Below are 13086 nucleotides of genomic sequence, written 5' to 3'. Positions count from 1 at the left end.
CTTATGCATGAGTCAATGGACCAATCAAATTCTTTATGTATATGGTTTATGCGTTATGCAAAAGTCTGTGCTCCCCGCTTTACTGGGGAACTTACCCATTTCGCGCATGCGCACTCCGTTTTTACCAACATAAAGTCAGGAGAGTTTCCATACTGCATATACTGTGGTCTCAGTTTGTGATCGGGGCCATTTTTTAGACTGCTTTAGTGCTTTCAGGTTTCTTTTCTGTCTTAACTTTTCGTATTGTAACGACTAACGAATATGCAAGAATCTTCTAATTAAGAAAATATTATCCATATGTATAATCATGGAAAATAAGAATAAAATACAACATCTTATTGTTGATACAAGCGCTTTCATACAAAATGCTGCTTTACAGGTAATTATTGAGATTAATTAAAAATATATAACGAAAGATTACATTATTGGCATGTTAATTATCTATATAAATATATTTGATTATATATATAATTTTCTTAAAATAAATTTTTATTTCTTTAACTAAAAATTTTGAAATTAGACTAAAAAAAATTTAATAACATTTATCTCTTATTTTTTAATTAATATAATAGTTAAGCTGAATTGCATCTAAAAAATATTGTGATAACCTTTAAATCTTGTTATCTCTGATTCTGGCTTAGGTAAACATATTACTGGCATTTTTTAATATTAAATTATGTATAGTAATCTAACTTTTATATTAAAAAATATTCAATTTCAAGAAATGTTAAATTTCTTGCTAGTAGTAAGTTAATTTATGTTAATTCCTTCATTATATAGGTAGTACTTCTTTCACATAATGTCTGTTCTACAATAGAGTCATAAGCCATAAGAAATTAAGCAATCATAATCAAATATTTTTTTTATATTTAACTATGATTGACCAATTTCTTACAACTTACGACTCTATTGTAGAACAGGCTTGAGTAATATATTAATATAAACATTTTATTCTTACATTTTGTATTCAAATTTAGATAATTATTTAATTTAATCCTATTCAGCAAAAAACATTTATTAGAATTCTTTATTACGACCGTCAATTATAAATTAACAAGAATAAGGAAACCGTAATAATTTACGATTTACTAAGCCATCTACGGTCAAAGCTAGATTACTATGCTTATTATAATGTGTGAATTTAAGTGTTGTTTAAGTGTTACGTTGTAAGTCTGAAAAATTTTCGGCACGTGATTGGTGACTACATACGCGGTATATAAATTCACACATTATAATAAGCATAGTAATCTAGCTTTGACCGTAGATGGCTTAGTAAATCGTAAATTATTACGGTTTCCTTATTCTTGTTAATAAAAAAACATTTAAATTTTAAATGAAGGTAATGTTGAAACTGTCTGTAATATGATCTTTTATTCTATGAATATACAGGTTATTCCCAGGTTAAGAACACCAAACTGAAAATATAAATTCAGAACCTGAAAATAAACAAAAATATTTCCCTGGATGTATGCTCGCAATAGCTTCGTTCAAAAAATATTTATTTTTGAAGTTATAGAACTGTAAAAATGAATAATGTCGAAATAATGTTGAAATATAATAAGATCTGTCTTTATTGCTTTACAATAATCAAAATTTAATTATTAAATGTTTTGTTTAAAATAATGACCTCTAGCCTAGTGACAAGCATTACATCTATCAATGAGAGAACGAGTGGCTCACTAATAGTGGCTCATTGTATGTCTGTGGATTTAACACCATTAGATTTTTTTGCATGACGTAAAAGTGTATGCCCAGTATCAGTTAATAACCTTCAATTATTAAAATAAAATAAAGAATTGTGCAAGTGTGTGAAGAAATTATGGACACACAATGTCAGTCAGCTACTCATTCGCTCAGATAATAGATGTAATACTTGTCTTTGAGTTGGAGATCATCATTTTGATCAAAACATTTAATAATTAAATTTTGATTATTAATAAGAATAAGATTCAATAATTAAAAACAGTAGAAATTAAATAGACTATGAGTCTAAGCTAGGATGTAAAATGCTCTTTAACATGAATAAAATATAAAATACAAAACTACAAATGTTTCTACTCTTATCGGATTATCATCAGTGTAAACAACATTTAAATATAAGTACAGTTACATATCAGAATTAGATTCTTTTGTACATAAAGTTGAAAATAAAAATTTTAACAGAATCTTAATTAGAATTTGTATATCTAGTGCAAGTAATTATTTAAAAAAAAAGAAGTTTTTCTTGTTATTCCGTGATTTTAAAAATATATATTCATGGTATTAAAGTTAGAGATTAAAATTATCCATTCTCTCATATCACATTGTCAAGTTATGGATCATTATGATATTGTATAATATAATATAAATTTTGATTATTGTATTTCAATTTTATTTCGATATTATTCATTCTTACATTGTAAATACCTCTTGAACAAAGCGTTTGCGAGCATACATTCAGAAGAAAATTTGTGTTTGTTTTCAGGTTCTGAATTTATATTTTAAGTTTGGCGGTTTAACCTGGGAACACCCTGTAGATAAATGCAAAAATATTAGTTTTAATCATAAAGTTGTATGTATATGATGTTTGCTTCATTGAGAGATTTGCAAACAAGACATCATTTTGTTCAAAGTATTTTATGGAAAATATAAAATATATTCTAGTTCCCTTCCATTTCCAATGAAATTTTAATTTAAAAACTTTATGTGTATAGGATATTGGAGTTAATATTTTGACTGAACAAGTTGTTGTGGATGAAATCATAAATAAGAGACAGTTGAGAAAGTTGGTTGTACTACCCTATGACTTAAAGGTTCAGGAAGCGTTTACTGAAAACGTAAAATTTGGTTAGTTAAACTTATTAGTAATTTTCTTGCCACCTAATACACACACACGCGCGCGCGCGCGCGCGCACCATGTGTACAGGAATGCACATGATTATAATGTTAATATTTGTTTAACACATTTACAGTGACTGAATTTTCAAAGAAAAGTGGCGACTATACCAGCCTGTCTGCTACTGACATCAAGGTAATTGCACTCACATATCAGTTGGAAAAAGAAAAGGTCGGGACAATACATTTGAAAAACAGTCCAACAATAAGAATTATTAAATCTACATCTGATAAGGATAAAGAAAGTAGAAATGATCCTAAACTGCCAGTTGGATTCTATATGCCGAAGAAAAAAGTAAGATATTTTAATTGTTTTTGTATATGTATAATTTTTATTAATCTAAATTTATATTCTGTGTCTAGGAGAGAAATGAAGTAGTTACAGATAATGTAACGACTTCTTCGAATAATATGGAAAAAGGAGATGTTATTAAAGAAGATATCAGACACGTACAGATTACAAATCATTCGGCGATAAATAATACAATAAATGGTACCGAGATAAATGATGTGGAAGAACAATTTACTTCTTACACATCTGCATCTTCGGATGAATCGCAATCGGATTATGAAACGGCGTCGGATAAAGATGATGATAAAACAAATGATTTAGCTGATAAATTTTCCAAATTAAAGTGCAATCCAACTGATTTAGAAATAGAGGGTATGGGTATGTATATTATGGACAACATTCTTGCTCCTGTTAATACAACGTCCAAAAGTGATGAATCCTTTAAGGATGAAGATGAATATGACGGTGACGATGACGATGAGAGTGGTTGGATCACACCAGGTAAATTTTATCACAAATATAACATTAATAGTCTTCATAAAAATAAATAATAAACAAAAGAGGGCCTGACAAAAAGTTGATATTTAATAATCTATCTTAAATACACATATTAGATATACAACAAACGTTTTGACTCCAATTGGGTCATTCTCAATGTTAAAATTTATAATAATTTAACAGAAAATCAAGTGTTTCATATGGATAAATTAACATATATATGTCTTTCAACATATTATTAAGATCCAATAAGATGCTATAAGCATCAAAAATTATTAGATTAATTGTCAATTTAAAAAATGTTTCAAATAAAAATGGAACTGTGTCGAGGGGTACACGTTTTAGTCACGTTGTTTTTTTTTCTAAGTGGGGATAGGCGCTAAAAAGATATGAAGGTCATCTCCACTTTTTTAAATGGAATTGTAATGGAATTATGTAATTTTTTTAGATAACGTGATTTCTCTAATTATTTTGCATATAAAAGTATTGAGGTAGAGATACCAAAAAACCAATTATTTTCGAGATATTTTACACTTTATTTTGATACATATTGACACAAAATGTTAAACAACTCGTAAACTGTTGACTTTTTGATTATCGTACCTTAATACTTTTGTAAACAGAATAATGAGATAAATCAAATGGTGTAAAGAAAACACATAGTTGCTTTAAAAAAGATATGTATACAAAATGGATAATTTTTAAATACGCAACTATGTGTTTTTTTTTACACCATTTGATTTATCTCATTATTCTGTTCACAAAAGTATTAAGGTACAATAATCAAAAAGTCAACAGTTTACGAGTTATTTAACATTTTGTGTCAATATGTATCAAAATAAAGTATAAAATATCTCGAAAACTATTGGTTTTTTGGTATCTCTACCTTAATACTTTTATATGCAAAATAATTAAAGAAATCACGTTATCTAAAAAAAATTACATAATTCCATTTTAAAAAGTGGAGGTGACCTTCATATCTTTTTAGCGTCTCCACTTAGAAAAAAAACAACATGATTAAAACGTGTCCCCCTCGACACCGTTTCATTTTTATTTGAAACATTTTTCTCTATATGGCTTAGATTACGAGAAATTCAGGTGGGGAAATTAAAATGACTCACCCGGTGGTATAAAATTGACAGTATCTTCTCTCTCTCAAAACCTGAGTATTGGGTGTCCAAAATTTATAAATTAATAACATCATAAGTTAAAAATCAGATAGCAGTCATTATATAAAATTCCGAATGCATACTTTGGATAATTTTTTTCTTTGTAATATGTATTAAAATATGGAGCAAATGCACACAGTGGTCTTTAAGGGTCAAAAGGTATAATGAAAATGTAGCGAAAAACGGACTTCACAGTTTAATTTGTAGTCATTTGAAAGTCAAAGAAATGGTAAACTTAAAATCGTGGCTGATCCCCTTTTCCAAATATCGCAAAAATGCGTTTTAATTTAATAGTACACGACAAATAAGCTCATAAGATTTTTTGTGCGTACCATTTTTGCGTGCGTGCGTGCGTGTGTGTGTGTGAGTTCGCATGTACGTGCGCAAGTGCGCTCGTGTATGTGTATGTGGATTAGAACATGAGGACCTCGACAACTTTGAAACGTTTCGAGTCATCCTATGATATATTGATACATAGTTCTAAAATTGCCGATAGGTGGTTTTTTAAAAAAATTAGTCCCATAAATATATATGGAATCTAATATCATTTCGTATATAGTAAGTAGCCTGTTTTAACACAGCATCCCGACAAATCATTTTTTGTCGCTTCTGGTCGTGACCTTCCTGTCAAATAATCTATCGTTTTATTTTGAAAAGTTATTGTGACAGATTTTAATACATTTTTATGCTCATTTGCGAATCTGATTAGCATGTAACAATTTCGGCATTGTATTTCATCGATTTCCAATACTTTTCTTCGGAACGATTAAACTGCGAATTTATAAAACGTTTGATAAGATTTTCTACCCTTACATTTATGAGAAATGAGTCCGGTTTCTTTTTTCCGAAGACGATTTTTTTCCCACAAGGGGCACATATTTTCTTCCGATTCTCTTCGTGAGAACATTTATCAACAGGCATCATAAGGTACTAAAAAAATCTTTGAAAAAAAGTATTGGAAATCGATGAAATACAATGCCGAAATTGTTACATGCTAATCAGATTCGCAAATGAGCATAAAAATTTATTAAAATCTGTCACAATAACTTTTCAAAATAAAACGATAGATTATTTGACAGGAAGGTCACGACCAGAAGCGACAAAAAATGATTTGTCGGGATGCTGTGTTAAAACAGGCTACTTACTATATACGAAATGATATTAGATTCCATATTTATGGGACTAATTTTTTTAAAAAACCACCTATCGGCAATTTTAGAACTATGTATCAATATATCATAGGATGACTCGAAACGTTTCAAAGTTGTCGAGGTCCTCATGTTCTAATACACATACACGAGCGCACTTGCGCACGTACATGCGACACACACACACACACACACGCACGCACGCACGCACGCAAAAATAGTGCGCACAAAAAATCTTATGAGCTTATTTATCGTGTACTATTAAATTAAAACGCATTTTTGCGATATTTGGAAAAGGGGATCAGTCACGATTTTAAGTTTACCATTTCTTTGACTTTCAAATGGCTACAAATTAAACTGTGAAGTCCGTTTTTCGCTACATTTTCATTATACCTTTTGACCCTTGAAGACCACTGTGTGCAGAAGACTTAAAAGTAACGCATACAATTGTTACAGCAGCTATATAAAAAATTTTTGTATATTTAATATGTATATTTAATATGTATATTTAAGATAGATTATTAACCTTCCATCGGGCATGGCTGATCTGAGTGATACACGGCACATGTCTTGTTTTACATAAATACATGTTCTACATAAATAAAATTACGTTTATGTTATTATTATGACCTTATATTACCTTTTCTCTTTATTTTAAGAATAAAATTTACTTAATATTTAATATTTTGATATAATTATAGTATAGTTTTAATAAAATATATAATTCAATTTCCTTGTGGACTCTCGAAAATTCAAACCAGAAATCCTATTAGTAGGATGAGACCCGATGAGAGTGCAACGTCGTTAATATCATTGTTATTTAAATGGAATAAATTTGTAATTTGAGGAAATTCACTTCTTATTACTTGCGTTCCAACAACAATGTTGCACTCTCATCGGCCCTTTACTAATTTGATTTCTGGTTTAACAAAATAGTTAATGCAATCAATTTGATACACCGCGCCCAACAGAAGGTTAAATACCAACTTTGTTAGGCTCGTATAGTCCTCTTTTGTTTATTATTTAAATTTTATCAGTTATAAAAAATTTATCAGTTATATTGAAGTACAAATTAATTCGGTCCGTTTTCGAAAAAATGATCCTCTCCAAAGGCGAGTCATTTTTTCGAGATGGAATTCGAAAATTGCCTGAGAGATGGGAAAAAGTAGTAGCCAGCGATGGACAATACTTTAATTAATCTGTTCATTCATTTTGTTTTGAAATAAATATATTTTTTATCACAAAAAACGGACCGAACTAATTTGTACATCAATATTTTTATGATGCAGAATCAATGCATAAGTGTACATTGTTGAAATATGGATGTATGTGTGTATATATATATATATATATTTTTTTTTTAAGTGAACCACGCTGTATATATATATTATTATACTTATTATTTCTACCACCACTGTATATGCAGGGTGTCCCATTTTTAATAATCCAGCCAAATATCTCGAAAACTAAACCCAGTAGACAAAAATGTTTCAGGCAAAAGTTGTTTGACTCGAAGGGGAACATAAGATGGTGCCATCGATTTGATCTTGGATAGTCCTCTGAAGGTTGCGTGAAGGTCACCTTTAATTTTTTAAATGGAACCCCTTATTTCTCATTATTGCACGTTCTTACAGCTCATCTCGAGAGCTTTCCAAAACACTATAATTAAGTTACTTTTCGTTAAGTACTAGTTAAGTTATAAAACAAGATCGCGGCTGATCCGGCATTTTGCGTACATTAAGTTACAAGATAAAGTAAGAGCCGATTTATTATCTTGGTTGATATTGGACGACTAAGACAAATTTACGCATTTACGGATCATATTTACTGTCCCCCCACTACCGCTCCAGACTCTACGCCCGAGCCGCCGATCGCGCGCGTAACGCTGAGCCTCAAAAACGTAGGCCCATATCTTCCATGAAATTTTTAATTATTTAGCAAAACTTTTTTTGCTAAATAATTATTACATTTACAAATAATAACTTTTATATTTATGAATTTAACGTACAAAAATTTATTATTAAAATATTAAATTATGTAAAGTAATTACACAGTGACAATCATAGCACATACAACCATTTACTTTATTAGGAACCCTATTTCTTATAATTCATAAAGAAAGAAATAACATGCTCTACTTATGTTTGTTATTTTATAAATAACATCATTTTTATAAATATTATTATTTATTCCCTAAAGTTTAGATGATATTTATTCTTTTTCACTGTTATAACTTAACTAGTACTTAACGAAAAGTAACTTAATTATAGTGTTTTGGAAAGCTCTCGAGATGAGCTGTAAGAATGTGCAATGAGAAATAAGGGATTCCATTTAAAAAATTAAAGGTGACCTTCCTCTGATTTTCATCACACGAGTCAATTAGTATCTTTATTCATTATATATTAACACATATGTTTGCAAATTGAAAAAGAACAACAAATGAGTTAGTGTACACCCACGGTAATTGATTCTGTCCCTCGGAAATTTTCACAAAATGAAAAGTGACCTCCTTTCTATATTAATTGTCACTATTCATGCACGATAAGATTCAGTCGTAACGTTAATCGTGCATGGATTGTGACAATTAATATAGAAAGGTGGTCATTTTTTATTTTGTGAAAATTTCCGAGGGACAGAATTAATTACCGTGAGTGTACCTATTATTTCTGCCACCACTGTATACACAGAGTGGTCCACTTAAATCGAACATCTTGAATATTTCGTTTATTTTTGATAATAACGAAAAAATGTTTCGAATGAAAACAACGGTGTCGAGAGAGACACGTTTTAGTCACGTTTTTTTTTCTAAGTGGAGGCGCTAAAAAGATATGAGAAGGTCACCTCCACTTTTTTAAATGAAATTATGTAATTTTTTTTAGATAACATGAGTCCTCTAATTATTTTGCATATAAAAGTATTAAGCTAGAGATACCAAAAAGCCAATACCTAGTTTACGAGATATTTTGTACTTTATTCTAACAAAAAATTTATTTAAGGAGATGCTCATAATGACGTCCTCGGACTTCAATATATTTTTGCAGACGATATTTAAATGATTTTTTTACCCTCTATCATTTCTGAATTTATACTTGCACATGCAGCCAAAATACGCACAGAAAGACCCCCTTCTACATATTATGAAAAAGAATATTGTATATAAAATTCAATGTGTGATTGTGATGCTACTTATGTTGGTCAGACAAAGAAAATGTTAAAAACGAGAGTAAACGAACATCGCAGTCATATACGGAGAAATACATCCTCCAGATCTGTTATTACTGACCATAGGTTGCAGCATAATCATGATTTTGAATGGAATAGTGTGGAAATTATGGATTGTGAAAATTTTTACCACAAGCGATTGATTTCTGAAATGCTTTACATTAAATCTCAAAATAATGGTCTGAATTTGAAAACTGACACAGAAGATCTTGATCGGTCATACGCGGATATTTCAGATAAATTGACAACACAGTAATTTGACCTAAGCCTTTCCTTTTGGTGTCGTTTATTTTAACGGTTCCTCATTATATCGTTTCTTTCTGATGAATATGGACACATATATGTATGGTCAGACATTCTAGTATGATTGAATTATGATTTTAATTGTGAAATAATGTGTTTTTCTACCAACAGAGTGTAAAAGAATTTCTTTAGTAATTTTTTCTAGACAATCTTGAATAGAATAATGTAATAATTTGATCGTAATAGATTTTTTGTGTTAACGGTTTTTTTTCATAGACATTTCCGAACTTTTGAAATTTTATTAGACATCTCCACATTATATATCAACGATGAATTTACTTCTAGTTGGTGCACAAGAACATTCTGTCAGTCAACAATAATTGTTTCTACAATTTGCATTCTAAGGGCCAATTTCACCAACGTCGGTTAAGCTAACCAACGGTTAATTCCAATGGAATTATTCAATCGCATTTGTCTTTGACCAGAATGAACCAATCACGGTTGACAGTTTAACCGTCGGTTAGCTTAACCGACGTTGGTGAAATTGGCCCTAACTCGGAGTATATGAAGTATTGTTTTATTATCGCTGAAGATGGTCTAAATTACAGACCGAAACGTTCGACTGGTAATCTTCATTGTAAGATTAAAAAAATTTTTCGCATTGTTAACTGCGTTCGACTCTTTATAGCCCTTTAATTTATGATTATTAATTTGTTTTGAACAAAAAGAGTCCATAATTAGTTTATATATATTTATTAAGATTTATTCAAGATGTTCGATTTAGGTGGACCATTCTGTATATATGTATATATAATTTCAAGAGTATTAATTTTTAATCGTTTATCTTTTCGAAAGCAAACGTTTCCAGCATAAAGAAGCAAGTGGATTCGGAAATTCTTGAAGAAAAGGCTGTGACCGTAGCGTGCTTAACAATGGATTTTGCAATGCAAAATGTACTCATGCAAATGGGCTTAAATGTTGTTGCATTAGATGGCAGAGTGATTAAACAGATGCGAACATTCATATTCAGATGTTATGCCTGTTTCAAGACCACTAGTATCATGACAAAGATCTTTTGCCCACATTGTGGTAACAGGACGTTGAAGAAAGTAGAAGTTACATTAGATGAAAATGGAAAGCAACAAATTCATATCAATTTTCGTCGACCTCTCTCAGTCAAAGGAAAGAGGGTATGCTATGTTATTTCTGATACAATCTATGAATTTTATGAATGCAAAAAAGTAAAATGGTTACAGTAAAATTAATAAAATATTTCAGTTCTCGTTACCAACGCCAAAAGGTGGGAAACACGCCAACAATCCCATTTTATGCATGGATCAACCGATGCCGGAACAACGTCCGTCACGTTTGGCACGCATAAAGAACGATCCGCTTGACGATAATTATATAGCTGGTTATTCTCCATTTGTTATGCGCGATATAAATTCCAAGTCAGCTATATTGGGCATAAGGCCGGATGGTATTATCAAATACTGGATGAAAAGAAACCCTAATGAATCTAAAAGGAGACGAAAATAAAAACTACTCATTATTAAATCAATGTTGTTATTTTGGATACTTACGAATCTTTCATTATTACGTTAAGAATTCTGTAAATTATGCATTTCATCTTGCATTTAAGAGATAGTATGAACTACATTATACATTTTATTATAATATATAATAAAAAGCATTATTTGCCATTTGTGATATTTTTTTTTATAAACTGACGGGAAAAAAAAATGGCCCCGGGTGAGGATCGAACTCACGACCTTAAGATTATGAGACTAAGGGTCTGAGCACAAGCACTGCCGTAACTTTTTACGACATACTTAAGTTGTAGACGTAAATAACGCACAAGCTTTGGCGTATCGGCGTATGACGTGTTTATGTACATTATTGACATATCTTTCGATAGCGTGCATAAACACGTCATACGCCGATACGTCAAAGCTTGTGCGTTATTTACGTTTACAACTTAAGTTGTCGTAAAATGTTACGGCAGTGCTTGTGCTCAGACCCTTATGCGCTACCTACTGCGCTACCGAGGCTCTTGTGACGATTATTGTAAGTATCAATGTTGGTAGATAGTAGAGATACTATAAAGGTCATCTACAATAGGCACGTAATATACGTAACGTAACCGTAACCGTAAGAAATCTCCTGTCGCTGATATCAGAGAAGCGCAACCGGCTTAAGTCAGTATCGCAAAATTACTAAGAAAAGTATTAAAAATGGCGTCATTTGCAGACGAAATATGAAATCCACCAATCGTCTATTAGTCAGCCATTTTTAATACCACTGAATGAATGTCATGATTGGCTGACAGTCAGCTAATCAGGACACGGAACATCGGTTGCGCTTCTCTGATATCTAGGACTCTACCGTAACCGTAAGAAATCTCCTGTCGTCTACAATGGCAGCCCGTAGCGATAACGTAAGGGCTGAGCACAAGCACTGCCGTAACATTTTACGACATACTTAAGTTGTAGACGTAAATAACGCACAAGCTTTGGCGTATCGGCGTATGACGTGTTTATATACATTATTGCCATATCTTTCGATAGCGTGCATAAACACGTCATACGCCGATACGCCAAAGCTTGTGCGTTATTTACGTCTATAACTTAAGTATGTCGTAAAATGTTACGGCAGTGCTTGTGCTCAGCCTTAACTGACGTAAGGAACTGTACTTGTATTGAAGCAATTGTACTGTTGCTATGATTGTACTGTCGGGGCAGACCTCTGTCGACGGTGTGGGTGGTGGACGAAGGCCACCTCCTTGCACCCACCCGTGTGTGTGTGAAATATCAAGTAATAGACTCATAATCATTATATAACGAATGGAACAGAATCGTAGAAGTCGTGTGCCCCTTCGCAGGGGGTTGGGGGAGGTGAGAGTTGCTTCGCCTGGAAAGTTTAACGTTTCTAAACAGAAGGAGATGTAAAATAGTACTTGTTACAATACATATATGGCAGAAATGATACGTTAATTTTGAAACTTTTTTTGTTAATAACTTTTTAACGGACAGTGACCGCCACCTAAAACCTGGGGGAGATTACTCAGGGTCATGACCTTGACAGCATATGTCAAGGTCAAGATCATCGGGGAGGAGCTCCTCTTTTCTATATATTTACCAAAAATTACATTGTATCAAATCTAATAAAAATGGTTGTATTACTGTAAAAGAGTATTCTAATTCTGAGGAATGTAGAGTATGTAAATTATTTAAACGTTTAAGAAAATTAATTTTGATACCTTCTCGACGAAAAATATTTATTGATTTTTTTAATTATAAGAAAAACTTCCAATTTCTCAAAAAATATTGTAAAAATGTCAAAGTTATTTATTATATTGAGAATAAATAAAAAAATTGTAGATCATGACAAAATCATGATTTCATATTATTCCATTGCGTAAAAAATACGAAATTAAAAAAAAATTAATTCGAAAAAATATAGAAGGAAAAATTTGCCCACGATCAAATTAGTCTTAAAAATCATCAAATAAATCTAAGTTTTTATGAGAATTTTTTTAAAAAAATTAAAAGTGTCATACTTTAAAAAATTAATAATTTTTTACATTAAATTACAAAAAAAATTAAAAAACAATTTTGAAACTTTTCTTGATATTTTTTTT

The 13086-nt window shown here is 30.9% G+C and overlaps 1 protein-coding gene across 1 annotated transcript; it reads left to right on the top strand.

The window, feature by feature from the left end:
* The first annotated feature begins 307 nt into the window (after positions 1 to 307).
* Positions 308 to 11015, top strand: LOC108782031 (RNA-binding protein NOB1). The gene is made up of 6 exons (XM_018550181.1): positions 308 to 379; positions 2694 to 2826; positions 2952 to 3169; positions 3238 to 3667; positions 10302 to 10636; positions 10725 to 11015. The coding sequence occupies exons 1-6, from the start codon at positions 308 to 310 to the stop codon at positions 10983 to 10985; spliced, it is 1449 nt and encodes a 482-aa protein (XP_018405683.1). The 3' UTR covers positions 10986 to 11015.
* The last annotated feature ends 2071 nt before the right edge of the window (positions 11016 to 13086 follow it).

This window comes from Cyphomyrmex costatus, unplaced genomic scaffold (genome assembly GCF_001594065.2).
Source record: "Cyphomyrmex costatus isolate MS0001 unplaced genomic scaffold, Ccosl1.0 scaffold969, whole genome shotgun sequence".
In the NCBI taxonomy this organism is placed as follows: domain Eukaryota; kingdom Metazoa; phylum Arthropoda; class Insecta; order Hymenoptera; family Formicidae; genus Cyphomyrmex; species Cyphomyrmex costatus.
Note: the sequence above shows the minus strand (reverse complement) of the source record. Positions and strands in the feature narration are given on the sequence as shown.

What these genes read in the sequence shown, in the direction of transcription:
- LOC108782031 (XM_018550181.1), top strand. Translation starts at nt 308, where the DNA reads ATGGAAAATAAGAATAAAATACAACATCTTATTGTTGATACAAGCGCT. An exon ending in TACAAAATGCTGCTTTACAG is followed by an intron (nt 380 to 2,693) that starts GTAATTATTGAG and finishes TTATGTGTATAG; the next exon opens with GATATTGGAGTTAATATTTT. An exon ending in GAGTGGTTGGATCACACCAG is followed by an intron (nt 3,668 to 10,301) that starts GTAAATTTTATC and finishes TCTTTTCGAAAG; the next exon opens with CAAACGTTTCCAGCATAAAG.